This window comes from Eurosta solidaginis, chromosome 3, assembly GCF_040869045.1.
Source record: "Eurosta solidaginis isolate ZX-2024a chromosome 3, ASM4086904v1, whole genome shotgun sequence".
Classification (NCBI taxonomy): domain Eukaryota; kingdom Metazoa; phylum Arthropoda; class Insecta; order Diptera; family Tephritidae; genus Eurosta; species Eurosta solidaginis.
The window spans coordinates 165,532,905-165,560,733 of record NC_090321.1 but is presented as its reverse complement, the minus strand read 5'-3'; the positions used below and the strand labels follow the sequence as shown (position 1 = coordinate 165,560,733).

At 42.3% G+C, this 27,829-nt stretch overlaps 1 protein-coding gene across 2 annotated transcripts in view; it reads left to right on the top strand.

Annotated features, from left to right (window-relative positions):
* Mgtor (Megator) overlaps nucleotides 1-18,995 on the top strand; it is a 31,169-nt gene extending 12,174 nt beyond the window's left edge. Inside the window, exons 2-6 of one of the 2 annotated variants that reach the window (XM_067773750.1) lie at nucleotides 10,879-17,227; nucleotides 17,304-17,593; nucleotides 17,663-17,799; nucleotides 18,427-18,565; nucleotides 18,631-18,995. In XM_067773750.1, the coding sequence (XP_067629851.1) occupies nucleotides 10,879-17,227; nucleotides 17,304-17,593; nucleotides 17,663-17,799; nucleotides 18,427-18,565; nucleotides 18,631-18,779 (7,064 nt within the window). In that variant the 3' untranslated portion in view covers nucleotides 18,780-18,995. Of the gene's footprint in view, nucleotides 1-10,878; nucleotides 17,228-17,282; nucleotides 17,594-17,662; nucleotides 17,800-18,426; nucleotides 18,566-18,630 lie in introns of both variants that reach the window. The other variant, XM_067773749.1, reaches the window with a different exon arrangement.
* The last annotated feature ends 8,834 nt before the right edge of the window (nucleotides 18,996-27,829 follow it).

Below are 27,829 nucleotides of genomic sequence, written 5' to 3'. Positions count from 1 at the left end.
AAATTTGATCTGGACACTGTAATATGTTCTGGACACTGTAATATGTTAGATTCTTACTTATCCAGAATCAACCCCGACATATCCAATGTATGTCCCACTTTTAATGTGTCCCCACATAACGCCTACCAAGTTTCAGATTGCAATATGGAACCAACACCTCTAACACCCTTATCTCCCCGGTCCAACCCTGTTGAAACGGCAAGTTTACTTCGTTACGTCCCTCCCACAAATTGTCATCCTCCCAGCAGATCCCTACAGCGAGACTGCACAATATTCTTCGCTCCGGAAAGGTATCGAACCCAATCCGGGGCCTGTACCTGATCACTGTGAACAGAAATGGTTTTGCTGCGTTTGCCGGAAAAGAATCTTTTTAGATCGGTCACACTCTTGTCAATGTGTTACGAGTAAGGGATTGTTACACCGGACGGGATATTCTGGGCTAGACCCCAAAATTCGTTGTTGTTGTTGTTGTTGTTGTAGCGATAAGCTTGCTCCCCGAAGGCTTTGGGGAGTGTTATCGCTGTGATGGTCCTTTGCCGGATAAAGATCCGGTACGCTCCGGTACCACATCACCATTAAGGTGCTAGCCCGACCATCTCGGGAACGATTTATGTGGCCACATTAAACCTTCAGGCCATTCCCGCCTCCCCACCCCCAAGTTCCATGAGGAGCTTGTGGTCGCCAGATCCTCGTCTGTTAGTGAAACAGGATTCGCCGCGGATAGGTGAGGTTGACAATTGGGTTCGGAGAAGCTATATATTGCGCTGGCAACCTGAAGGGTTGCGTTACACAACCCCTTGAATCTGGTATTTTAGTCGCCTCTTACGACAAGCATATCTACCGCGGGTATGTTCTGATCCCCTAACCCGCTGGGGCCCCCAAAATTCGTCGCCCCGTAACAAGGACACCACCCTGAGGCACCCCTTGTTTAATTCTTCTAGGCTTTGATAATTCGTTTCTGAATTGCACCGATGCCTGCCGACCACTCAGATAATTTGCGGTCCACCTTTTAAGACATGAGGGAAGGGTAGACCCCTCCAAGTCTTGCAGTAACATGCCATGGTTGACCGTATCAAAAGCTTTTGATAGGTCTAGCGCTACGAGTACTGTTCTATGGTGGGGCTTCTGATTTAAACCACAATTTATCTGGGTCCTAATGGCATTTAGCGCGGTGGTGGTATGTATGTATGTATGTATTTATTTTAAAATTTGTTCCTAGCACAACAATTTTGACAAATTATTTAACAGTGCTAGTCATGAGTAGCATGAGCTATAAAAATTTAACATTTATAATAATAATACGTTAGATTAATCAAATTAAATTAAATATAACGGATAATAGTGAAATATTTATGTATGTAAATGTAAATCTTAAAACTAAAGAAAAGTAATTAATAAATATTAAAAGACAGCAGTAGTGATGATAACCTTTGGCTGGTTATAGATTAGAATAGTAGTAGAATAGTATTTAACAAATAAAGGAAGAAGACACAGAGAAAGGAAAAGGACTTAGAAATGAACATTTTAACAACAACAATTTGAGATCAAGTTTAAGAGTCGTTAAAAAATGATGTTAGCTCTTTTTTGAAGTGCAGAGCATTACTTAAGAGTCGAAGACAGGTAGGGAGTTCCAAAGACGTATTGTAGTAACAAAGAATTGGCGCTCAGAGGTTGTGGTGCTATGGAGTTTTCTAAAGCTATGCTGATGACAGGCTAGCTGCAAATTTGCTTTGAAGTAGCAAAATGGCTTCAAGCGACTTGGCTACTGGTGATAGGAGAGATATCGGGCGATATGACTCTCCTATGTTAGCTGGTTTCCCAGGCTTTAGTAGCGGGACCACCTTGGCCATTTTCCATTTTTCGAGTATGACAAAGGTGGAAAGAGACAGGTTGAAGACATCTGCTAAATATTTGAAACCCTCTTTCCCTAGGCTTTTAGGCATCGGCATGGCTATGCCGTCTGGGCCCACTGCTTTGGATGGTTTAGCATCACCGATGGCATCCTCAACCTCTTTGGCGGTGATGGTAATTGGTGACGCGCTGAACTTCTGTTTACGTGCGTGTCTGTTGGCCCTCCGTCTATTTTTGTCGACCGTAGAATGCATTATGTATTGTCGGCAGAAAGCGCTCGCGCATTTTTTCGCATCCGACAGCACTTTTCGCCAAAGATGATGGAAACTTTGTCATTGTGCCTAGACGGATTCGATACGGACTTTACAGTGGACCAAAGTTTACCTACACCGGTAGAGAGGTTACAACCGCTTAGGTGCCCCTCCCATTTCGCCCGCTTGTGTTCATCCACCAGCAATCTGATGCGTTGGTTTATATCCCTTATTTGGGGGTCACCGGGATCGAGCTGTCTTATAAGTTCATGTTCTCTCGCTAAACTTGCGGCCCCCGCCGGGAAGTGGGCCGAATTTCGGAAATTCTACCGGCGGAAATGAAACGGGCCGAGGCGGATTCAATGACCTTGTGGAAAGCACGCTCCCCTTGGCGGGCATCACTTGGGATAGGGAGGGCTGCAAAGCGGTTGTCTGTAAAGGATTTGTATTCGTCCCACTTTCCTTTTTTAAAGTTAATGAAAGTGCGTTTTTCTGTGAGGATGAAGTCGGCGGGACGCTCGAGAGAAATAAGTATAAGCAGGTGGTCGGATTCCAATGTTACCATTGGCTGCCAGTTGACGAATGAAATATCCGGCGAACTATGACAGCTTCGTCGTTTCTTCTATTTGATCCGCTAACATATCACCCCTACTGGCAATGAAACCCGTCGGGGGGTTGCCATCGCGGAGACCAGAACATCTAGGAAAGTGGCACCGTCCATGGCAGGAGCTGCGTTGGGCGGATGTCGCAAACGTATATATTCTGTGCTGGCAAACGGTGCAAAGGGAGGTAGGGACTAAGAGTCTATTTACCTGACCTACACAATTGCTGCCGGAAAAGAGGGGAGAAGAAGACGGGGGCAGGGGCTGATGCTCGGCATTGCTCCCGACTCTACTACGGAGATTAAAGGTATGAGTGGGAGCAGCCGTGTGAGTTGGTGGCGCCGTGGGGCGCGAGCAACAGCGGGTACCTGTTGTGGCTTGCTAATCAGCGGGGCTGCTGGATGGTAGCGGGGGGGGGGGGGGGGCTAAGGCGCAGACTACGGCACGTCCTAGGACGTGAACAGCAAGGAGCCACAAAAGATTTATAGAAGTTACGTGGACGTCTGGTTTTGGGGTCTAGCCCAGAACAACCTGTCCGATGCAACCATCCCTTACACGAGACACACTGACAAGAGTATGACCGTCCTAAAAAGATTCTTTTCCGGCAGATGCAGGAAATCCATTTCTCAGGACCGGGGTCAGGAGACGGACCCGGATTGGGTTCGATACTTTCCCGGAGCAATAGAATATGGAGCAGTCCCGCTGCAAGGAGCTGCTGGGAGGATTACAATTTGTGGGAGGGACGCAACAAATTAAATGGGGTTACACTGAAATGGCAGTCCTTGGTCGGGAAAAATCCCGAGTCACTCCGGTACATAGAACCGACGGCCTTGGGAAGCGTTTATACTCTTTTCAATGTGTCACAAGTAAGGGATGGTTCCACCGCACGGTTGTTCTGGGCTAGACCCCAAAACCTGCCATCCCCGTAGCTTTTATTTATTTATTTATTTATTTATTTATTTATTTATTTATTTAGTCTAGTAACAAATGTTTAGTACAGACACTTATGACTAAATTACAGAGACCAGCTTATATTAAGCAATGGAGAACATTAACAAGAAGAATTTATATTATTACAGATTAAGTAATTTTTTAGTTTAAGTTGAAAAGCGTATTTTGAGTCGGAGAAATCAATATCCAAAACACTAGAGAAGCAATTAATTTCTGATAGGGCTCTGTTAATAGGCGCTTTTGAGTTATAAACAGTTCTACTCAGCCCTATGAAAAAGATTTCAAAGTGGCGGAGGTTTCTACAGGGAGTATTTAAGCATAGTCTTTCAAGAAGCAGCGCGCAGTCAATTTTGCCCGTGAAAAGATCGAAAATGAACAACGAGGCCAAAAGAATTCTGCGATTGTTAAGGGATAATAAGGATATTAGTTGGCATCGAGACTCATAAGACGGGATCGGTTCAGAGAAACGTAATGAAATAAGCGCGAAGCGCATAAAGATTTTACAAATCTTTTGTGGCACCTTTCTGTTCACGATCAAGGGCGTCCCGTACAACGTTCAGGTAGCGTAATGCCATCGACGTGGATGTTCAAAATGGTCGACATTTGGGACGTCCATGTTGTAAATAAGGTCGAAGAGGATTTAGTCTGTGATCATGCCAGGTTTCGCGAGGCGAAAAAACTGGAGAGTTGCCGTTTATAGGGAGGTAGCCGTTTATTCTGTTGCAAAGCTCATCGATCTGGCCTGTGGCTATTATTGTGCAGTCATCGGCGCTATTGTTGTTGTTGTTGTTGTTGTTGTAGCAATGTTTCGCCCCACCTAATAGCTGCGACCGATCACAAATTGTCATCAATATCCTCTAACGGGAGTCCAAGGAAACTTGCTGTTTCTACAGGGGTGGACCATAATGAAAGGGGTGTTAGAGGCGTTGGTTCCACATTACAATTAAAGAGATGGTTGGTGTCATGTGGGAACACATTGCAAGCGGGGCATACATTTTGTATGTCGGGGTTGATTCTGGATATGTAAGAGTTTAACCTGTTACAGTATCCAGAACGAAGTTGAGCCAGAGTGACTCGTGTTTCCCTGGGGAAGGTAGCTTTGATATGTAGAAGTTAAACAAAAGTGGAGATAGGACACCACCCTGTGGCACCCCTTGTTTAATTCTTCTTGGTTTTGATGTTTCGTTTCTAAATTGCACCGATGCCTGCCGACCACCCATATAATTTGCGGTCCACCTTTTAAGACATGGGGGAAGGGTAGACGCTTCCAGGTCTTGCAGTAACGTGCAACGGTTGGCCGTATCAAAAGCTTTTGATAGGTCTAGCGCAACGAGTACTGTTCTATGGTAGGGGTTTTGATTTAAACCGCAGTTTATTTGTGTGCTAATGGCATTTAGCACGGTGGTGGTGCTATGGAGTTTTCTAAAGCCATGCTGATGACAGGCTAGCTGCAAATTTGCTTTGAACTAGGGCAGCAAAATGGCTTCAAGCGTCTTGGCTACTGGCGAGTTTCCCAGACTTTAGTAGCGGGACTACCTTGGCCATTTCCCATTTTTCGGGAATGACAAAGGTGGAAAGAGACAGGTTGAAGACATGTGCTAAATATTTGAAACCCTCTTTCCCTAGGCTTTTAAGCATCGGCTTGGCTATGCCGTCTTGGCCCACTGCTTTGGATGGTTTAGCATGACCGATGGCATCCTCAACCTGTTGTTGTTGTTGTTGTTGTAGCGATAAGGTTGCTCCCCGAAGTTATCGATGTGATGGTCCTTTGCCGGATACAGATCCGGTACGCTCCGGTACCACAGCACCATTAAGGTACTAGCCCGACCATCTCGGGAACGATTTATGTGGCCACATTAAACCTTTAGGTTGTCTGTAAACGATATGTATTAGTCCCACTTTCCTTTTTTAAAGTTTACGAAAGTGCGTTTTTCTGTGACGAAGTCGGCGGTACGCTCGAACGAAATAAGTATAGGCAGGTGGTCGGATGCCAATGTTACAATCGGCTGCCAGTTGACGCAGTTTACGAGTCCTGCGCTCACGATTGATATATCCGGCGAACTGTGATATCTTCCTACCATACGTGTGGGGGTGTATCCGTTTATTGTACAGAACATAGTTTCTTCTATTTGATCCGCCAACATCTCTCCCCTACTGCTCTTGCTGTGAGTTTAGTCTCTTGAATCGCAACAATGCGGATGTTATGCGGCTTCATGAAATCGGATATCTCCGTGATCTTCCCAGTTAATCCATAACAGTTTAACTGCAGAATTCTGAACTGCAACGGTGACGTCGTCACTCTGGGAGTGACGGGTGACTACGCCTGGGTTGTGAAAGGCTAGGACGCAACTGCTGTTGTGGCCCTAGGACTGGACGTCCTTGGGTGAGCATTGAGGTACCCGGTGTATTTGGGTTTGCGACCTGGCAACAAGGCGCAATGAAACCCGTCGGGGGTTGCCATCTCGGAGACCAGAACATCTAGGAAAGTGGCACCGTCCAAGGCAGGAGCTGCATTGGGCGGATGTCGCAAACATATATATTCTGTGTTGGCAAACGGTGCAAAAGTGGTAGGGACGAAGAGCCTGTTTCCCTGGCCTACACGATTGCTACCGGAAAAGAGGGGGAAGAAGAAGGGGGCCGGGGGTTAAGGTCGGCATTGCTACCGACTCTACTACGCAGATAGTAGTTATGAGTGGGACCGGCCGGGCTGCTGGATGGTAGAGGGGGGGGGGGGGGGGGGGGGGCGCTAAGGCGTAGACCACGGGACACCCTTGGGCGTGAGCAGCAAGTAGCCACAAAAGATTTATAAAAGTTTCGTGGACGTTGGGTTTTGGGATCTAGCCCAGAACAACCTGTCCGATGCAACCATCCCTTGCACGAGACACACTGACAGGTCGCAAACCCAAATCATCCGGGTACCCCAATGCTTGCCCAAGGGCGCCCAGTCCCAAGGCCACAACAGCAATTGCGTCCTGGCCTTCCACAACCTAGGCGTAGTCACCCCTCACTTACCCCTAGAGTGGCGGCGTCACCCCTCATGCACTTCAGAATTCTGCAGTTCAACTGTAATGGACTAACTGGGAAGATTACGGAGATAGTCGATTTCATGAAGCGGCACAACATCCGCATTGCTGTGATTCAAGAGACTAAACTCACGGCAAGATCTGCATTGCAGACCTGCTCTGGTTATAATGTCCACAGGAAGACCGCGAGAGCGGAAATGGAGGCGGCCTCGCGTTTATTATACACCACTCTGTGCAATATCATATATTTGATCCTGGCATCGACCGCAGTGACAATGTCTTAGAACGTCAAGGCCTATCTGTCCGGTCAGGCGATGCAAATCTAGAAATCATCAACATCTACATCCCTCCTGTCACCTGTTGCCCCAGTGGATACCGCCCTAATATCGAGGCCTTACTCACTGGCAACAATCGCATTATCTTAGGCGATTTCAATGCCCATCACGACCTATGGCATTCAAACTTGCGGGCGGACAGTAGGGGTGAGATGTTGGCGGATCAAATAGACGAAACGACGTTCTGCACAATAAACGGAGACGCCCCCACACGTATGGTAGGAAGCTGTCATAGCTCGCCAGATGTCTCAATCGTAAGCGCAGAACTCGTAAACTGCGTCAACTGGCAGCCGATGGTAACATTGGCATCCGACCACCTGCCCATACTTATTTCGTTCGAGCGTACCGCCGACTTCATCGTCACCGAAAAACGCACTTTCATAAACTTCAAAAAAGGAAAGTGGGAAGAATATAAATCTGCAACAGACAGCAGCTTTGCTGCCCTCCCTATCCCGACTGATGCCCGCCAAGGGGAGCGTGCCTTCCGTAAGGTCATTGAATCTGCCTCGGCACATTTCATTCCCGCCGGGAGAATTCCCGAAATCCGGCCCCACTTCCCGGCGGAGGCCGCGAGCTTAGCGAGGGAACGCGACCTTATAAGACAGCTTGATCCAGGCGACCCCCAAATAAGGTATATAAACCAACGCATCAGATTGCTTGTGGACGAACACAAGCGGGCGAAATGGGAAGAGCACCTAAGAGGTTGTAACCTCTCTACCGGTGTAGGTAAACTTTGGTCCACCGTAAAGTCCCTATCGAATCCGACTAAGCACAAAGACAAAGTTTCCATCGCCTTTGGCGATAAGGTGCTGTCGGATGCGAAAAAATGCGCGAGCGCTTTCTGCCGACAATATATAATGCATCCTACGGTCGACAAAGATAGACGGAGAGCCAATAGACACGCACATAAACACAAACTCAGCGCGTCACCAATTACCATCACCGCTAGAGAGGTTGACGACGCCATTGGTCGCGCTAAACCATCCAAAGCAGTGGGCCCAGACGGCATAGCCATGCCGATGCTTAAAAACCTAGGGAAAGAGGGTTTCAAATACTTAGCGCATGTCTTCAACCTGTCTCTTTCCACCTTTGTCATACCCGAGAAATGGAAAATGGCCAAGGTGGTCCCGCTACTAAAGCCTGGGAAACCAGCTAACGTAGGTGAGTCATATCGTACGATATCTCTCCTATCGCCAGTGGCAAAGACGCTTGAAGCCATTTTGCTCCCTTATTTCCAAGCACATTTGCAGCTAGCCCCTCATCAGCATGGCTTCAGAAAACTCCATAGCACTACCTCCGCGCTAAATGTCATTAGCACCCAGATAAATTGCGATTTGAATCAATATCCCCACCATAGAACAGTACTCGTAGCGTTAGACCTATCAAAAGCTTTTGATACGGTCAACCATGGCTCGTTACTGCAGGACCTGGAAGGGTCCACCCTTCCCCCATGTCTTAAAAGGTGGACCGCAAATTATCTGGGTGGTCGGCAGGCATCGGTGCAATTCAGAAACGAAACATCAAAACAAAGGAGAATTAAACAAGGGGTGCCACAGGGTGGTGTCCTATCCCCGCTTTTATTTAGTTTCTACATATCTAAGCTACCTTCACCACCGGAAGGAGTCACAATCGTTTCCTACACCGATGACTGCACAATAATGGCCACAGGTCCAGGCCCAAAGATCGATGAGCTATGCAATAAAATAAACGGCTATCTCCCTGATCTCTCCAGTTTTTTCGCCTCGCGAAACCTGGCATTGTCACCGACTAAATCTTCCGCGACCTTATTTACAACATGGACGCCCCAAATGTCGACCATATTGAACATCCACGTCGATGGCACTACGCTACCGACTGTCCTACACCCCAAAATCTTGGGTGTGACGTTTGATCAGGATCTACATTTTGGTGCGCACGCAACCGCAATTGTTCCAAGAATTCAGAGCCGTAATAAAATCCTCAAATCCCTTGCTGGCAGTACCTGGGGAAAAGATAAAGAAACGCTCTTGACCACATACAAAGCAATTAGCCAGCCGATTACGTGCTACGCGTCACCCATATGGTCGCCAAGCCTAAAAACCACCCACTGGAAGAAACTACAGGCCTGCCAAAATACTGCTCTCAGAATCGCCACGGGCTATCTTCTTATGTCCCCAGAACACCATCTGCATAATGAGGAGAGAATACTCCCCATCAGGGAGAGAAATGAGATGCTGACCAAACAGTTTCTGTTGAATACCCAGAAACCTGGGCATCCCAACAGACATCTGATTGACGAACCAGCACCGCCTAGGGGCCTAAGGAGTCATCTCCGTAAGCATTTTGAGGAAATACGGCACCTGAGAACCCAGCCGTACGAAGCGGAAAAACACAAGCAGGTCCTTGGTGAACTCCATAGACAGGCGTCGGACCTTTATGTCGGGAATTGCCCGGTGAATCCAGTACTTGAAGAAAAATATCCAGAACTCGCAGAAGAGGAACGCATACTCCCCAGGGAAACGCGTGTCACTCTTGCTCAACTTCGTTCTGGATACTGTAACAGGTTAAACTCTTACCTATCCAGAATCAACCCCGACATACAAAATGTGTGCCCTGCTTGCAATGTGTCCCCACATGACACCAACCATCTCTTTAATTGTAATGTGGAACCAACGCCTCTAACACCCCTTTCCTTATGGTCCACCCCTGTTGAAACGGCAAGTTTCCTTGGACTCCCGTTAGAGGATATTGAGGACAATTTGTGATCGGTCGCGGCTATTAGGTGGGGCGAGCATTGCTACAACAACAACAACAACAAGAGTATGTCCGTCCTAAAAAGATTCTTTTCCGGCAGACGCAGCAAAACCATTTGTCAGGGCCGGGGTTAGACGGAGACGGACCCGGATTGGGTCGATACCTTCCCGGAGCAGGAGAATATGGAGCAGTCCCGCTGCAAGGAGCTGCTTGGAGGATGACAATTTGTGGGAGGGACGCAACAAATTAAATGGGGTTACACTGAAATGGCAGTCCTTGGTCGGGAAAAAACCCGAGTCGCTCCGGTTCATAGAACCGACTGCCTTGGGAAGCGCCTAGGGGCTTAAGTAGTCATCTCCGTAAGCATTTTTAGGAAATACGGCACCTGAGAACTCAGCCGTATGAAGCAAAAAAACACAAGCAGGTCCTTGGTGAACTCCACAAACAGGCGTCGGACCTTTATGTCGGGAATTGGCCGGTGAATCCAGTACTCAAAGAAAAGTACCCAAAACTTGTGGAAGAGGAACGCATACTCCCCAGGGAAACGCGTGTCACTTCGTTCTGGATACTGTAACAGGTTAAACTCTTACCTATCCAGAATCAACCCCGACATACAAAATGTATGCCCCGCTTGCAATGTGTCCCCACATGACACCAACCATATCTTTAATTGTAATGTGGAACAAACGCCTCTAACACCCCTTTCATTATGGTCCACCCCTGTTGAAACAGCAAGTTTCCTTGGACTCCCGTTAGAGGATATGGATGACAATTTGTGATCGGTCGCGGCTGTTAGGTGGGGCGAAGCACTGCTACTACAACAACAACAACAACCGCCGACCATCTCGGAAACGATTTGGTATGACCACATGAAACCTTCTAGGCTGATAAAGAAACAGGATTCGCCACACGTAGGCGAGGTTTAAAATTGTGTTGGAGTATAGCTTCGGTGCGCTGGCAATCCCTTGAAAGTGTTGCACACAACCCCTTCAATCAATTTGTTATCTTAGTCGCCTCTTATGACAGGCATATCTGCCGCGGGTATATTCTAAGCCCCCTAACCAGCTGGGGTCTTAAACACCCTTATTGTATATTCTTATAAAATGTATGTATATTTTTTTCTTTATATCAGAGGACTATGAACAAAAAGCTGAGGAACTGCAGGCACAAATTCAAGACTATGAAGTTAAGTTAGAGAATCAAAATAGAAATGTTGAAGAATTACGTGCTCAGCTAGACGGTATTTCAAAAGAGCGTATACAATTACTTGAACAATGTAGTAATCATGAAGATCAGATGGTAAAGCTTCGGAACGAGAGAAACTCTGTTGCTGAAGAAAGAGATTCTTTATTAAAGTTAATCGAACGCCAAAAGAGTGAGTTGGATAGATTGCAAGAAGAAATCCATTCGTATCAACAGCAACTAAAACATGCTATAACAGCAAAATGCGAAGCTATTTCAAAAGTAGATGAAATTGAGAGTCAAAAGGTCGCTCTCGATTTTAAAGAACGCCGTATGGAACAGGAGCGCACAATGCTTCATAATCAAATACGAACTCTCACTGACGACTTGAATCGAAATATTTCTGAACTTCAGAGCATTAGACGCGATAATACAATGCAAGGAATGCATCTGGAAGCAAAACTCGCGGAAAAAACAGAGGAACTGAAAATTGTTCAAAGCCAATGCACACAATATAAAGATACAATCGATAGACTTACACAAAATATTCAGGAGTTGTCAACGAAGCTCTTAAACCAAAACGAAGAAGCTAATAAAATGATGGATGTTTATAAAAAAGAGCTGGAGGCAAAAACCAAATTGGCTGAACTTTACAAGAGTAATTGTGAAGACACAGATGGCGAACGAAATGAATTAAGTAATGCTATTACAGATCTTAAGCGTATGCTAGCTGAAGCTAGTGAGCAGTACGGAGAACTGGAAACAAAGCTCAAGGCTACTGTACTCCAACACGAACAAGAGCTCGAAGAGCGTGATAAAGTTATTGAATCGCAAAAATCTGAACTACAACATGCAAACGATTTATTGAAAGAAGTACAAAACGAAACAATGGAAAGTGCTATATCGAAGATTGCACCTTCGGCTGCTGTAGCCAGTCGTCTTATTAGAACGGATATGTCACTAACCGAATTATACTCATTATATGTTAAGAGCTCAGAAGAACTTGATCTACAAAAACGGGAAAATGCCCGCCTAAACCTCCAGTTAAAGACAATTTTGCAGGAACTCAACGAAAATGCTCCAGTAATTAAAAAGCAAGAGATTGAATATGAGAAACTAATAGAGACAAATAATATTTTAGCTCATCAGCGTGATGAATTACTGTGTAAAAAATCCGAAATGGAAGAATTAATGAACAATGCACATTCCAAAATAAATCATTTAGAAAGAGAAAATAAAAAGTTGAAGAATTCACAAAATGATCTAAGTCGTCAAGTTTGTTACTTATTGAAGGAAGTAGAACAATTGCGCATTGGTCTCATATCTGATAGTGGCCCCAATCAAAGCGGAAATTTGTCGACTACTGACGATGTTATATCCAAGAAATTAGTTACATTTAGCAATATTTTAGAACTGCAGGAGAATAACCAAAAGCTTTTACTTCTTGTTCGCGATCTCAGCACCAAATTAGAAGATGCTGAAACCTTAAAACATCAAGTGGATGCTGCTGCATATCAAGAAAAACTTGAAAACTATGCCAAGAAATTCCAATCGATGCAAGATACATTAAATCAACAAAACAACACTGTAGCCACATTGGTATCAAAATGTGAACGTTACAAAAAAATGTATTTCCAGTTACAAAAAAGTATACAGAAAACTGGCTCACAATTAGACCTAAGCGATGCAGAGGATGTTGAAATGGCTGACGATGATACGGAAAACAAAAATACAACCAACTCTTCAACTCAAAATAAATCTAGAAAAGCTACAGATTCTGATGCTGAACGCCGTATTCGAGATTTGGAACAACAATTGCAAGACGTAAAGGATCAATACAAGACTTTGAAAGAACAATATGAGTATTATACTCAAGAAAAAAAGAATAATGAACGCATTTTGAATGAACAATTCGATTCCATGCGCACAGAAGTTAGAGAATTAACATCAACTAATTGCAAACTAATGTCATCACTTGAATACACTAAAGAGCAAATAAAATTACAACAAAAGAATATTACTACATATAAGCAACAAATAACAGCACTCGAAGATCGTTGTAAAAACTATGAAAATACCATTATAAAACATGAGCAAACTGTACATTTCCTAAAAGACGAAGTAATGAAGGCTCAACATGGTCATTCAGCTGTCCAAAGCGAAGCATCTCATTTGCGAAGTGAAAACCGTATTCTCAAGGATACAGTAAATCGTCTGCAAGCTGAAAAAGAAGGTTATCACCGTGAACAACAAAATCAAAATTTACTTTTGAATAATCTGGAAATGATTAAATCAAATTTGGAACGTTCCGAAATGGAAGGTCGTGTAAGATTGGAGCAGAGGTTGGACGACACAGTTCGAGAATTATCTGCACAACGCAGACGATTCCAAGAGGAAGAAGACCGATTCCGTGAAACAACTGCTGATCTTAAGCGACAAACTGAATCAGCAAAGAAGGGCATGGAAGAAGAAAAATTACAATCTGAAAAGCTTCGCAAAGAGCTGCAAACTATTCGGGAAGAGCTTACTGTGAAGGCAAATAAAATTGATGAGCTTAGCAAGAAACTACAAGAAAGCTTAACACCATCCAAAAATGATAATCCAATCGCATTGGCAAACAAGAAAACTCGTGAAATGGAAGTAAAACTCGAAGAAGCCAAAATTGAAATAAATTCATTGTCAAATGAATTGGCTAAAGCGCGAGAGCATGCCGATCAATATTTCAAAATGTCACAAAGTGCCGAGGCAGAAATTAAAAACCTTCATGAAGTTCACACTACATGCACTGCCCAGGCTGAGGCTCAGATAAAAGAACTTAAGTTAACTGAGTTAAATTTAAAATCACGAATAAGTGAACTGGAAGCAGAAGTACAACTTGGATCCGTAACTGAAGTACCAAATTCGAATCAGTCAGATCAGCTTAAAAAAACTAAAGAAGAACTAAAAGACGCTTTACAAAAATTGAGCGAATGTAATCGCAACATACGAGCATTAAGATTAGAAAATACTAACTTGTCTGAATCATTGAATACAGTGCAAGGAAAATATGCAAATGAAATGGTGTTGCACTCAGCTGATATACAAGAACTTACCAAAATAAAATCAGAGATGACAAAGATTCAGGATCAAATTAACGAATTGACTGCAGAACGTGACAGTGCAAAGAATTTGTATGAAGAACTTAAGGGATCACATGATGAATCATTACGTTTACTTCAAAATGAAAAAGACGAAATGGAGAGGCGTATAGTTGACATTAATGGTCTTAATTCCAGTTTACACGATCAAATCGAAGCCTTGACCATGAAGCTAAGCATACTTACCCAAGCTCAGCCATCGAACATCTCAACCAATTCTTTGAATGAATCCGCCATGGACACTTCTGGCGCTGAACCAAACCGTTCACGTTTAGAAGATGACGAAAAAAACGCTGATCAATTACTACAAATAATTAAATATCTACGCAAAGAGAAAGATCTTATAGATGCTAAACTAGATATTCTGAAAGCCGAGAATGCACGTTTACAATCCGAAAATATGATGCTACAGAAGAAACTCGATGCATTGAAAGGAAGTCTTAACCAGGAACGCGCTAAGTCTGAGACTTTAGTTGTTTCAGCTACTAAACATGAAGAAATCCTGCGAAAGATAGAAAACTTAAATGCTATAACTGATAGCAATAGAATTTTGCGTGAGGAACGTAATTCATTAGCTTCACGTGTTAAAGAGCTTAACGAACATATTACTTCGATTGAAAATGATCTAGTACCATTGCAAACACAAAATCGTGAGTTTTCCGCTAAGATCGAAGAACTTACATCTGAAAACACCTCTCTCCGTACTGAAGCTATTAAATGGCGCCAACGTGCTAATGTTTTAGTTGAAAAGAGTAATAAAAATCCTGAAGAATTCAAACGTTTACAAACTGAACGTGAAAATCTTGCCAAGATGTTAACGCATGAGAAGGAGCTAATGAAGCAAACCACTGATGAGCTGAACGCCATTAAAGCTGAAAAAATTCAACGAGACACAGAGATAACTGCACTTGAGAAACAAATTCAAACATTGAATGAAGAGAAGAAGAAACTTAGCGATGACTATACTGGTGTGCGTCAAAATAATATGCGTATGCTGCAGGAAATTATGGAATTACGTAATAAATTGTTACAAAAAGAGGAGTCAATGCAAAAACTCACGGAGGAAATGGAATCAAAGGAAGCGCAATTACAAGATTCCAAGAATAAAGAATTCCAGATTCGTAAAATCGCCAAACGTTATAAGGATTCATATTTGGAGTTATCAAATAAAACAGCAGCGGCTTCCACAGAAGGAGGAGCCAGTTCACAAGATAACATGGAGCTTGGAGGTAATAGTGGAACTGACGGTACTAATAATGCTGCTGCAGCCGTTACTAATGAGCTAGAACAACACCGCAATACTATTGATAATCTAAACGGTGTAATACGCACCATGCAAGAAGAGAACGATAGGTTGCGCAAAGATTATGATGATTTGAAGACTGCTGTAGAAATCGATGATCGCACAAAAACTCTATTGCGTGAGGCCAAAGCACGTATTGTTAGTTTAACTGAATCGAAGAATGCTATTAGCCAAGAGTTAAATACAACCAAGAATAAGTTACAAAATGTTTTGCAATCTTCGGAAAACGCAGATTCCACCATAAATAACATTAAAACGCAGTATGAAGAAACGCTAGCTCGTCTTGAAAAGGAATTGCTTGAACAAAGTAACCAGAATAAAGAAACAATTGCTCGTCTAACCAGAGAAAATGAATCATTATTAATGCGCATTAATCAACTAAATCGACAACTTGGCTTACAGCAATCGGCTAAACCATCTACTAGCTCTGTAGCAATAACAGATAAGGGATGTATTTCAGAATCTTCGCCACGAACAGCAAACGTAAAACCGATGTCGGGCTCAACAACTGTTCAACAATCGGCTACAGTAACACCATGGCGTGGTAGTGAAACACCTTTAGCTAGTATTAGACCAATATCGGTTCAAAATAGTCGCACAGCTGCAATCTTGCCCACCAGCCAACAACCTGCACCTGGTGGTTCATCGACATCAACGTCAACATCATCTTCAAGCACAACAACTGTTTCGACTGGCAGCAGCAGTAATACGGCATTAGTTCCACCACAGCAACAAGTGCATACAACTGGCAGCAGTTCAATAGAAACTATGTCCTCGTCGCCAACTTCATCACATACAGATTATATGCCATCTACTAGTAGCTCGGCTTCTGTAGCAGTTGCTGCAATTCCACCAATGGGCTCTACATCAGCAGCGGAAAGTTCACAAGAAGCTGAAAGCATACAACAGCCTCAACAAAACGAATCGCAGTTGCTTGTCGGTGGTGGTCAACAACAAGTAGTAGCACTTGTTTCGCCTCGTGTAGAAGGATCTACCCAAAATGTTCCTTCTCCGAATATACAACTTCAACAAGACCCAGGAAATCAACAACCCAGCACTTCTGGTACAACCAGTTCGAGCACACATATCGCTGTTAGTAGTCATAGCCGACACACACCGTCTAGCAGCAATGTTACCACCACACAAGCCGGCACATCGGGTGGACATAAAAGGCCGCGAGATTTAGATGGCGATTCGTCAACGAATGTTGAAGATTGTAATGCTGACAAAGCAGCGAAACATCCAAAACGTGTACGCGGTTCTGAGCCAGCTATACTAGGTGTAACAGAGTCTGGCATCGATGTTGAATATCAAGTACCAACATCATCGCAACGAGATCAAGAGGACGATATTGTTGTTGTGGATTCTGAAGAAGAGGACGACGGTATGATTGATGTTGACGATGGTCCAACAGATGGCGATGCTGAGAATGAAGGTTATGAAGATTCCTATGAACAAGATCAGGATATGGATGAGAATGATATGCCAGAGGTAAATGAAAGTAATATACGTGCCGATGCAGAAGTAGATAATAATGAAGTTGATGTCGATGAGTCTGTTGAAAATCAAGCTCAATGTACTTCCGGTACTGATAACCAGCCAGATGCTCATTATAATACTGGTGCTAGTACAAGTCAAGCAGCAGCTGCTGCTTTGGCACACAGCCATGACATGGACGGCCATCAACAAAGTCAAACTATTAGTAGCGGAAGCTATGAATCAACCCAAAATTCGTCTCAACCGAGCGCAACACAATGGAAGCAAACTCGCCCACAGAAATCGGCACCACAACAGGGAATCAGTGGAAATATAAGTGAGAGTGTTGAACAAGACCCAAGCGGCAGTCGTCCATCAGATAGGTAAGACACAATGCAAAGCGTATATATGATTATATATTCTCACAGATAAATAAAGTATACATTTTTATCATTTTAGTGGTGCTGAGCTTGTAAGTTCTCCCCAAGGTTCAAAATTTGGAGTCAGTGAAACTGTGGCACATTCCGATCAGCATGAGAATAAAGGAACTCTGAATGAGGCATCAAATGAAAATATTGAAGAAAATGAGGAGCTTGTGGATGAAGCTAATGTCGATAATGCACTGGATGCTTCAAAAAGTGGGGAGCTAAACGACGCTGCGCTGGTCGCAGACGAAGACATGGAAAATGTGGAAGAATTTAATGAGGAAGCTGAGGTTGTAGAAGTTCCCGAGAATGCTGATAGCGAAAGTAAGTGTGTTAATAATTTAATTCATTTTTCATCTACTAAGTTAATATTCGACGCATATTTTTTTCAAGGTCATCACAGTAGTGGAGCTACACAATCTGAAATACAAGACATTCAACAAAACCAGGTAGAAGCAACATCTGAAGATAATGAAGGTGCAGATGGTGTTTCTTCTGAAGGAGAAAAGCAAGCTGTGGAAGAAATAGAAGTGAGTACCGAATTGTTAATATCATCAGTCTGTCTTATTGCCTATTGAATGAAAATTCTCCGCCTACCACACCGCAGATCCTGGGTTCACGCCCTCGCACAGCAACATCAAATTTTAGAAACAAAGTTTTTCAGTTAGAAGAAAGTTTTTCTAGGCGGGGTTGCCCCTCGGCAGTGATTTGGCAAGCACTCCGAATTTAAACATTTATTGAACTTATTTGTAATAGATAAACCCAAATTTCAAAATCGGGATTATGAAACTTTGAGCTTCAAGTCCGAAGAATGTGTACCTTTGTGTTTTGACTTAGGTGCAAGGAGCATGAAAGAACATACTTCACTAATTTTATATTATATTCGTTTTAATGAAAATGTTACTTCAAATAAATACCATTTTAGCAGTACTGCTGTTATTTGCGGGCTCGGGCACACCGATCTCTTGCTGACTTCGTAGACACTTTAAAAGATTAATTTTATAGCTTTTGGTTGGTTAGAGGTTTTAACCATTTTTTTATTCGCGCAGTTGCGATTTAATATAAAAATTATTTTCGCTCCAACGTTCATTTTTTATGGAACCCCCTAAAGGCACAAAACAATACAAATATACTTACTGTTGAATATTAATTTATAGGAAGAGGGGCGTGAAGCTGAAGCCTCCACTTCACCATCAATTACAACTCGTTCTAAAACTACCAAAAGTACGGGAAACGTGCGTAGACCATCTCGTGGATTTCAACGCGGAGGTAGGCCAACTCCCATAATATGGCAAGGTAAATATTAAGTGTATGAATCATGCTGCTAACTTCTAATATGTCTGGTTTATTTTATATATTAGATGGGCATTCACGTAACTTATCTCCAAACCATCGTGGACAAGAGTCCCCAGGTAGTCCAATGCGCGGTTTTCAAAATCAACGTTCTCAAAGAGCGCGACGAATGCGGCGTCCAACTGGCGGAAATTATGGAAATATGCGTTACTCATAAATTTTAGACATTACATACATACGTACATTTTAGAAATACAAGTCAGCATAATATTCTTTATATTCCTAAATATAAATATTCAAGTAACATGATCCGATAAAATATCGAAATAGCTTTGTTCTTTAATTGGTAATTACCAACACAAAATGTTCAAAGATAATAAATCTATGACGCGATATACCTCCTAGGAGATATAGGCCGAGCTTTTCTTCCAAATGCCCCTGTGCGTTTTAATTTTTAGAAATTGGCGTGATGGGTCGGGACCTACACATTGTTGCGGATTTTTGGAAATCCTTGATTATTCTGCACTTTCTGTTATAGTTCGAATCACTGAATTGTCGAATGAATAACTCAAATATTCAGTCAAAATGTTCTTTATTTACAAAACATCTATGGTAGTAGTACTTCACAATTAAATGACTGTTGTTGTTGTTGTTGTACCAGTGCTTCGACCCATCCAATAGGTGCGACCGATCACAAATTGTCATCAATATCCTCTAACGGGAGTCCAAGGAAACTTGCTGTTTCAATAGGGGTGGACAATAATGAGAGGGGTGTTAGAGGCGTTAATTCCACATTACAATTAAGGAGATGGTTGGTGTGATGTGGGGACACATTGCAAGCAGGGCATACATGTTGTATGTCGGGGTTGATTCTGGAGAGTTGAGAGTTTAACCTGTTACAGTAACCAGATCGAAGTTGAGCTAAAGTTACTCGCGTTTCCCTGGGGAATGTGCGTTAAATGACTCGTGTACTTCGCTTACAACGTCCAAAATCAAACGGATTGACTATCCCTCAGCTAGCGTTAGTTTTATACTCTCATTTGCCTCATTTGCCTATTTCTCTTAGGGTCTAGAACTTTCACGAAAAGCCTTTCTCGTTTCTGCATATAGTTGGTTGTTTACCTAAATGTGTGCATGTATATACGTGAGTAATTCATGTTGTTGTTGTGGTATGAACAATGCTTCGCCCATTCAATGGGAACGACCACTCACAAATTGTCATCAAAGTCCTCTGACGGGAGTCCAAGAAACTGGCTGTTTCAAGACGGGCAGACCATAGGTGGTGTTAGAGGCGTACAAGAGTAAGAGTTTAACCTATTACAGTATCCAGAACGAAGTTGGGCCAGGATGACTCGTGTCTCCCTTGGTAGTGTGATTTGTTGTAGTTGTTCTAGCGATAAGGACACTTCTCGAAGGCCTTGGTGAGTGTTATCGATGTTGATGGCCCTTTGCCGGATGCAAGCCCGACCATCTCGGGAATGATTTGTTATGACTACATGCGACCTTCAAGGCCATAACGCCCTCCTACCCACTAGATCCACGGATAGATGAGGTTGAGAATTGGGTTTGGAGAAGCCCCTTGAATCTTTTTGGTATTTTAGTCGCTTCTTACGACAGGCATACCTACCGCGGGTATATTCTAATCCCCTAAACCGTTGGGGGCGGGTGTGTGCTTTCTTCTTCTGCAATGATAGGATATTGCATATTAGAGATAAGAGACTCGCAAATTATTCAACCTGAGCCGGTTAAATGGAAACTGGGAACCATATAAAGATAGCTTCAGGTGCTACAAAAAAGCTATTCAGAATGCTGGAAAGAATTTTACTCTTCTATCGAGTCCACCAAAGAATCTTCGAGAATTGGTAAAATTCTCTCGAGGGAAAAATCCTGCCCATCCTTGAGGAACGAAGATGGATCATGCACAGGGAGCTCCGCATAACAATGGAACTGCTGGTAAAAACGCACTTTCCAGGCTGTAGTTCCAGCCAAATGGAACCGAAGGAGTATACAGGGGTAATACCCTCCCTCCGGTTAATAAATGAACTTATAACGGAAAAAAGATAGAGTGGGCTATCAACAGTTTTTCGCCATACAAATCCCCAGGGCCGGCTGGTATTTTCCCAGCGATGCTACAAAAAACTCGCTCTCCGGTAATACCCTGGATGGAACGCATCTTTAAAGCGTGAATTCGACTTAATCATGTGCCCCTGTATTGGAGAGGGACCAGGGTGGTCTTTATTCCAAAGGTCAATAAGAGGGGACATGAAAAGCCTAAGGATTTCAGACCCATCAGTCTTTCGCCGTTTGTTCTAAAAACGTTTGAAAGACTACTGGACGTCCACATTCGCGGTAGGTTGGATACCTCGGGGCTATCAACAGCCCAACACGCCTATATCGGGGGCCGCTCAACAGAGACCGCTTGTTGTTGTTGTTGTAGCGATTAGGTTACTCCCCGAAGGCTTTGGGGAGTATTATCGATGTGATGGTCCTTTGTCGGATACTGATCCGATACGCTCCGGTAACACAGCACCAATAAGGTGCTGGCCCGACCATCTCGGGAACGATTTATATGGCCACATTGAACCTTCAGGCCATCCCTCCCTCCCCACCCCCAAGTTCCATGAGGAGCTTGGGGTCGCCAGAGCCTCGTCTGTTAGTGAAACGGGATTCGCCGCTCGAAGGTGAGGTTGACAATTGGGTTGGGGAAGCTATATATTGCGCTACACAACCCCTTGAATCCCACAGAGACCGCTTCACATGAAGTGGTCCACCAGGTAGAGTCGTCCTTCGAAAACAGACAATTTAGGCTGCCTTCTTGGACATAGAGGGAGCTTTCAACAATGTCCGCTAGAAGCAATAGAAGGCGCCCTTCATGTACTCGGTATAGAGGACCCTATCGTAAACTGGATAGGGACGGCTCTGCGGTCCAGAATGATAAGCGCTAAACGGGGGGCTAGTGAGGTCACGGCACATCCGTGGAAAGGGACCCCCTCAGGGCGGGGTCTTGTCACCACCGCTCTGGCTTTGCGTTATAGACAACACACTTTTTCAACTCAACCGGGATGGGGTTAAAGTGGCGGCCTACGCAGGTAACGTAGTAATACTGGTATCTGGTCTGTGTCCCAATGTGATTAGTGGGATCACTGAGGAAGCTGACCGCCGGACTAAGCGTTAACCCCTCAAAGACAGAACTAGTGCTCTTCACCACTAGGACGAAAATCCCAAGTTTTAACCTTCCCACTCTTGATGGCCAGGAGTTGAGTCTTTCTGATAGGGCCAAATGCCTAGGAGTCTTTTTAACACCTAAGCAAACGGAGTCAAACGAGCCTACGGGGCTATGTATGCCTGCAAAGGAATGCTAGGTAAAAGGTGGGGTCTAAAGCCAGACCTCATGGCATGGATGTATAAGGCAGTTAGTTATTCGACCTATTCTGACATACGGGGCAGTCGTATGTTGTTGTTGTAGCAGTGCTTCGCCCCACTTAAAGGCGCCCGATCACAAATTGTCATCAATATCCTCTAACGGGAGTCCAAGGAAACTTACTGTTTCAACAGGGGTGGACCATAATAAGAGGGGTGTTAGAGGCGTTGGTTCCATATTACAATTAAAGAGATGGTTGGTGTCATGTGGGGACACATTGCAAGCGCGGGGTACATTTTGTATGTCGGGCCTGATTCTGGATAGGTAAGAGTTTAGCCTGTTACAGTATCCAGAACGAAGTTGAGCTAGAGTGACTCGCGTTTCCCTGGGGAGTATGCGTTCCTCTTCCGCAAGTTTTGGGTACTGTTCTTTGAGTACTGGATTCACCGGGCAATTTCTGGCATAAAAGTCCGACGCCTGTTTGTGGAGTTCACTGAGGACCTGCTTGTGTTTTTTTGCTTCATACGGCTGAGTACTGGGGACATAAGAAGACAGCCCGTGGCAGTTCTGAGGGCAGTATTTTGGCAAGCCTGTAGCTTCTTCCAGTGAGTAGTATTTAGGCTTGGCGACCATATCGGGGACGCGTAGCATGCAATTGCTTTATAAGTGGTAATGAGCGTTTCTTTATCTTTAGGCCAAGTACTGCCAGCAGGAGATTTGAGGATTTTATTGCGGCTCTGGATTTTCGGTACAATTTGGGCTGCATGCCCACCAAAATGTAGATCCTGATCGAACGACAAACCAAAGATTTTGGGGTGTAAGACAGTCGGTAGCGTAGTGCCATTGACGTGGATGTTCGAAATGGTCGACATTTGGGACGTCCAAGTTGTAAATAAGGTCGCGGAGGATTTAGTCGGTGATTATACCAGGTTTCGCGAGGCGAAAAAACTGGAGACATCAGGGAGGTAGCCGTTTTATCTGTTGCAAAGCTCATCGATCTGTGGGCCTGGGCCTGTGGCCATTGTTGTGCAATCATCGGCGTAGGAAACGATAGTAACTCCTTCTGGTGGCGAAGGTAGCTTAGATATGTAGAAATTAAGCAAAAGTGGGGATAGGTATAGTGTTAACTACTTTGTACTCTTTACTTTAATTTTTAAAATAATTTTAATTGAGTTTTCGTGTTAACTTAAAATTTTGAATAACTTCAAAAAAAGAAAATTCTAATTAGTTAGAAAATATCTAAACTCAAAAATAAACAAAATATAAATTTTTAAAAACAAAATCAAAATAAAAGATTTTTTAAATATCAACTTGAATGTTGATATATTGGCGATCCTACCAACGGACCTAAAATTATTTGAACGTGCATACTTGTACAACGAATTTGGACTTAAATTAACGTTGTTAAATGCAGAACTAGTGAATTATAGATGTTAATGTGACTATAATTATCACATACATGTGCTTACACAATGATACGGAAATGTGATTAAAGAAAAGCCAGATCATTAAGGCAGTGATTAGTTTAAAACTCAATTAAAATTATTTTAAAAATTAAAGTAAAGGGTACAAAGTAGTTAGAGGGGGAGTAAATATAGTGTTAACTACTTTGTACTCTTTACTTTAATTTTTAAAATAATTTTAATTGAGTTTTCGTGTTAACTTAAAATTTTGAATAACTTCAAAAAAAGAAAATTCTAATTAGTTAGAAAATATCTAAACTCAAAAATAAACAAAATATAAATTTTTAAAAACAAAATCAAAATAAAAGATTTTTTAAATATCAACTTGAATGTTGATATATTGGCGATCCTACCAACGGACCTAAAATTATTTGAACGTGCATACTTGTACAACGAATTTGGACTTAAATTAACGTTGTTAAATGCAGAACTAGTGAATTATAGATGTTAATGTGACTATAATTATCACATACATGTGCTTACACAATGATACGGAAATGTGATTAAAGAAAAGCCAGATCATTAAGGCAGTGATTAGTTTAAAACTCAATTAAAATTATTTTAAAAATTAAAGTAAAGAGTACAAAGTAGTTAGAGGGGGAGTAAATATAGTGTTAACTACTTTGTACTCTTTACTTTAATTTTTAAAATAATTTTAATTGAGTTTTCGTGTTAACTTAAAATTTTGAATAACTTCAAAAAAAGAAAATTCTAATTAGTTAGAAAATATCTAAACTCAAAAATAAACAAAATATAAATTTTTAAAAACAAAATCAAAATAAAAGATTTTTTAAATATCAACTTGAATGTTGATATATTGGCGATCCTACCAACGGACCTAAAATTATTTGAACGTGCATACTTGTACAACGAATTTGGACTTAAATTAACGTTGTTAAATGCAGAACTAGTGAATTATAGATGTTAATGTGACTATAATTATCACATACATGTGCTTACACAATGATACGGAAATGTGATTAAAGAAAAGCCAGATCATTAAGGCAGTGATTAGTTTAAAACTCAATTAAAATTATTTTAAAAATTAAAGTAAAGAGTACAAAGTAGTTAAGGGGGAGTAAATATAGTGTTAACTACTTTGTACTCTTTACTTTAATTTTTAAAATAATTTTAATTGAGTTTTCGTGTTAACTTAAAATTTTGAATAACTTCAAAAAAAGAAAATTCTAATTAGTTAGAAAATATCTAAACTCAAAAATAAACAAAATATAAATTTTTAAAAACAAAATCAAAATAAAAGATTTTTTAAATATCAACTTGAATATTGATATATTGGCGATCCTACCAACGGACCTAAAATTATTTGAACGTGCATACTTGTACAACGAATTTGGACTTAAATTAACGTTGTTAAATGCAGAACTAGTGAATTATAGATGTTAATGTGACTATAATTATCACATACATGTGCTTACACAATGATACGGAAATGTGATTAAAGAAAAGCCAGATCATTAAGGCAGTGATTAGTTTAAAACTCAATTAAAATTATTTTAAAAATTAAAGTAAAGAGTACAAAGTAGTTAGAGGGGGAGTAAATATAGTGTTAACTACTTTGTACTCTTTACTTTAATTTTTAAAATAATTTTAATTGAGTTTTCGTGTTAACTTAAAATTTTGAATAACTTCAAAAAAAGAAAATTCTAATTAGAAAATATCTAAACTCAAAAATAAACAAAATATAAATTTTTAAAAACAAAATCAAAATAAAAGATTTTTTAAATATCAACTTGAATGTTGATATATTGGCGATCCTACCAACGGACCTAAAATTATTTGAACGTGCATACTTGTACAACGAATTTGGACTTAAATTAACGTTGTTAAATGCAGAACTAGTGAATTATAGATGTTAATGTGACTATAATTATCACATACATGTGCTTACACAATGATACGGAAATGTGATTAAAGAAAAGCCAGATCATTAAGGCAGTGATTAGTTTAAAACTCAATTAAAATTATTTTAAAAATTAAAGTAAAGAGTACAAAGTAGTTAGAGGGGGAGTAAATATAGTGTTAACTACTTTGTACTCTTTACTTTAATTTTTAAAATAATTTTAATTGAGTTTTCGTGTTAACTTAAAATTTTGAATAACTTCAAAAAAAGAAAATTCTAATTAGTTAGAAAATATCTAAACTCAAAAATAAACAAAATATAAATTTTTAAAAACAAAATCAAAATAAAAGATTTTTTAAATATCAACTTGAATGTTGATATAATAGGAAACCACCCTTGTTTAATTCTTCTTGGTTTTGATGTTTCGTTTCTAAATTGCACCGATGCCTGCCGACCACCCAGATAATTTGCGGTCCACCTTTTAAGACATGGAGGAAGGATAGAGCCTTCCAGGTCTTGCAGTAACGTGCCATGGTTGACCGTATCAAAAGCTTTTGATAGGTCTAGCGTACTGTTCAATTTATCTGGGTGCTAATGGCATTTAGTGCGGTGGTGGTGCTATGGAGTTTTCTGAAGCCATTCTGATGACAGACTAGCTGCAAATTTGCTTTGAAGTATGGGAGCAAAATGGCTTCAAGCGTCTTGGCTACTGGCGATAGGAGAGATATCGGGCGATATGACTCTCCTATGTTAGCTGGTTTCCCAGGCTTTAGTAGCGGGACCACCTTGGCCATTTTCCATTTTTCAGGAATGATAAAGGTGGAAAGAGGCTGGTTGAAGACATGTGCTAAATATTTGAAACCCTCTTCCCCTAGGCTTTTAAGCATGGGCATGGCTATGCCGTCTGGGCTCACTGCTTTGGGTGGTTTAGCATGACCGATGGCATGCTAAACCTCTTTGGCGGTGATGGTAATTGGTGACGCGCTGAATTTATGTTTATGTGCGTGTCTGTTGGCCCTCCGTCTATCTTTGTCGACCGTATAATGCATTATATATTGTCGGCAGAAAGCGCTCGCGCATTTTTTCGCATCCGACAGCGCTTTATCGCCAAAGGCGATGGAAAGTTTGTCATTGTGCCTAGACGCATTCGATAGGGACTTTACGGTGGACCAAAGTTTACCTACACCGGCAGAGAGGTTACAACCGCTTAGGTGCTCCTCCCATTTCGCCCGCTTGTGTTCATCCACAAGCAATCTGATGGGTTGGTTTATATCCCTTATTTGGTGGTCGCCGGGATGTTGTTGTTGTTGTTGTTGTAGCAATGCTCGCCCCACCTAATAGCCGCGACCGATCACAAATTGTCATCAATATCCTCTAGCGGGAGTCCAAGGAAACTTGCCGTTTCAACAGGGGTGGACCATAAGGAAAGGGGTGTTAGAGGCGTTGGTTCCACATTACAATTAAAGAGATGGTTGGTGTCATGTGGGGACACATTGCAAGCAGGGCATACATTTTGTATGTCGGGGTTGATTCTGGATAGGTAAGAGTTTAACCTGTTACAGTATCCAGAACGAAGTTGAGCAAGAGTGACACGCGTTTCCCTGGGGAGTATGCGTTCCTCTTCTGCGAGTTATGGATATTTTTCTTCAAGTACTGTATTCACCGGGCAATTCCCGACATAAAGGTCCGACGCCTGTCTATGGAGTTCACCAAGGACCTGCTTGTGTTTTTCCGCTTCATACGTCTGGGTTCTCAGGTGCCGTATTTCCTCAAAATGCTTACGGAGATGACTCCTTAGGCCCCTAGGCGGTGCTGGTTCGTCAATCAGATGTCTGTTGGGATGCCCAGGTTTCTGGGTATTCAACAGAAACTGTTTGGTCAGCATCTCATTTCTCTCCCTGATGGGGAGTATTCTCGCCTCATTATGCAGATGGTGTTCTGGGGACATAAGAAGACAGCCCGTGGCGATTCTGAGAGCAGTATTTTGGCAGGCCTGTAGTTTCTTCCAGTGGGTGGTTTTTAGGCTTGGCGACCATATGGGTGACGCGTAGCACGTAATCGGCTGGCTAATTGCTTTGTATGTGGTCAAGAGCGTTTCTTTATCTTTTCCCCAGGTACTGCCAGCAAGGGATTTGAGGATTTTATTACGGCTCTGAATTCTTGGAACAATTGCGGTTGCGTGCGCACCAAAATGTAGATCCTGATCAAACGTCACACCCAAGATTTTGGGGTGTAGGACAGTCGGTAGCGTAGTGCCATCGACGTGGATGTTCAATATGGTCGACATTTGGGGCGTCCATGTTGTAAATAAGGTCGCGGAAGATTTAGTCGGTGACAATGCCAGGTTTCGCGAGGCGAAGAAACTGGAGAGATCAGGGTGATAGCCGTTTATTTTATTGCATAGCTCATCGATCTTTGGGCCTGGGCCTGTGGCCATTATTGTGCAGTCATCGGCGTAGGAAACGATTGTGACTCCTTCCGGTGGTGAAGGTAGCTTAGATATGTAGAAATTAAACAAAAGCGGGGATAGGACACCACCCTGTGGCACCCCTTGTTTAATTCTCCTTTGTTTTGATGTTTCG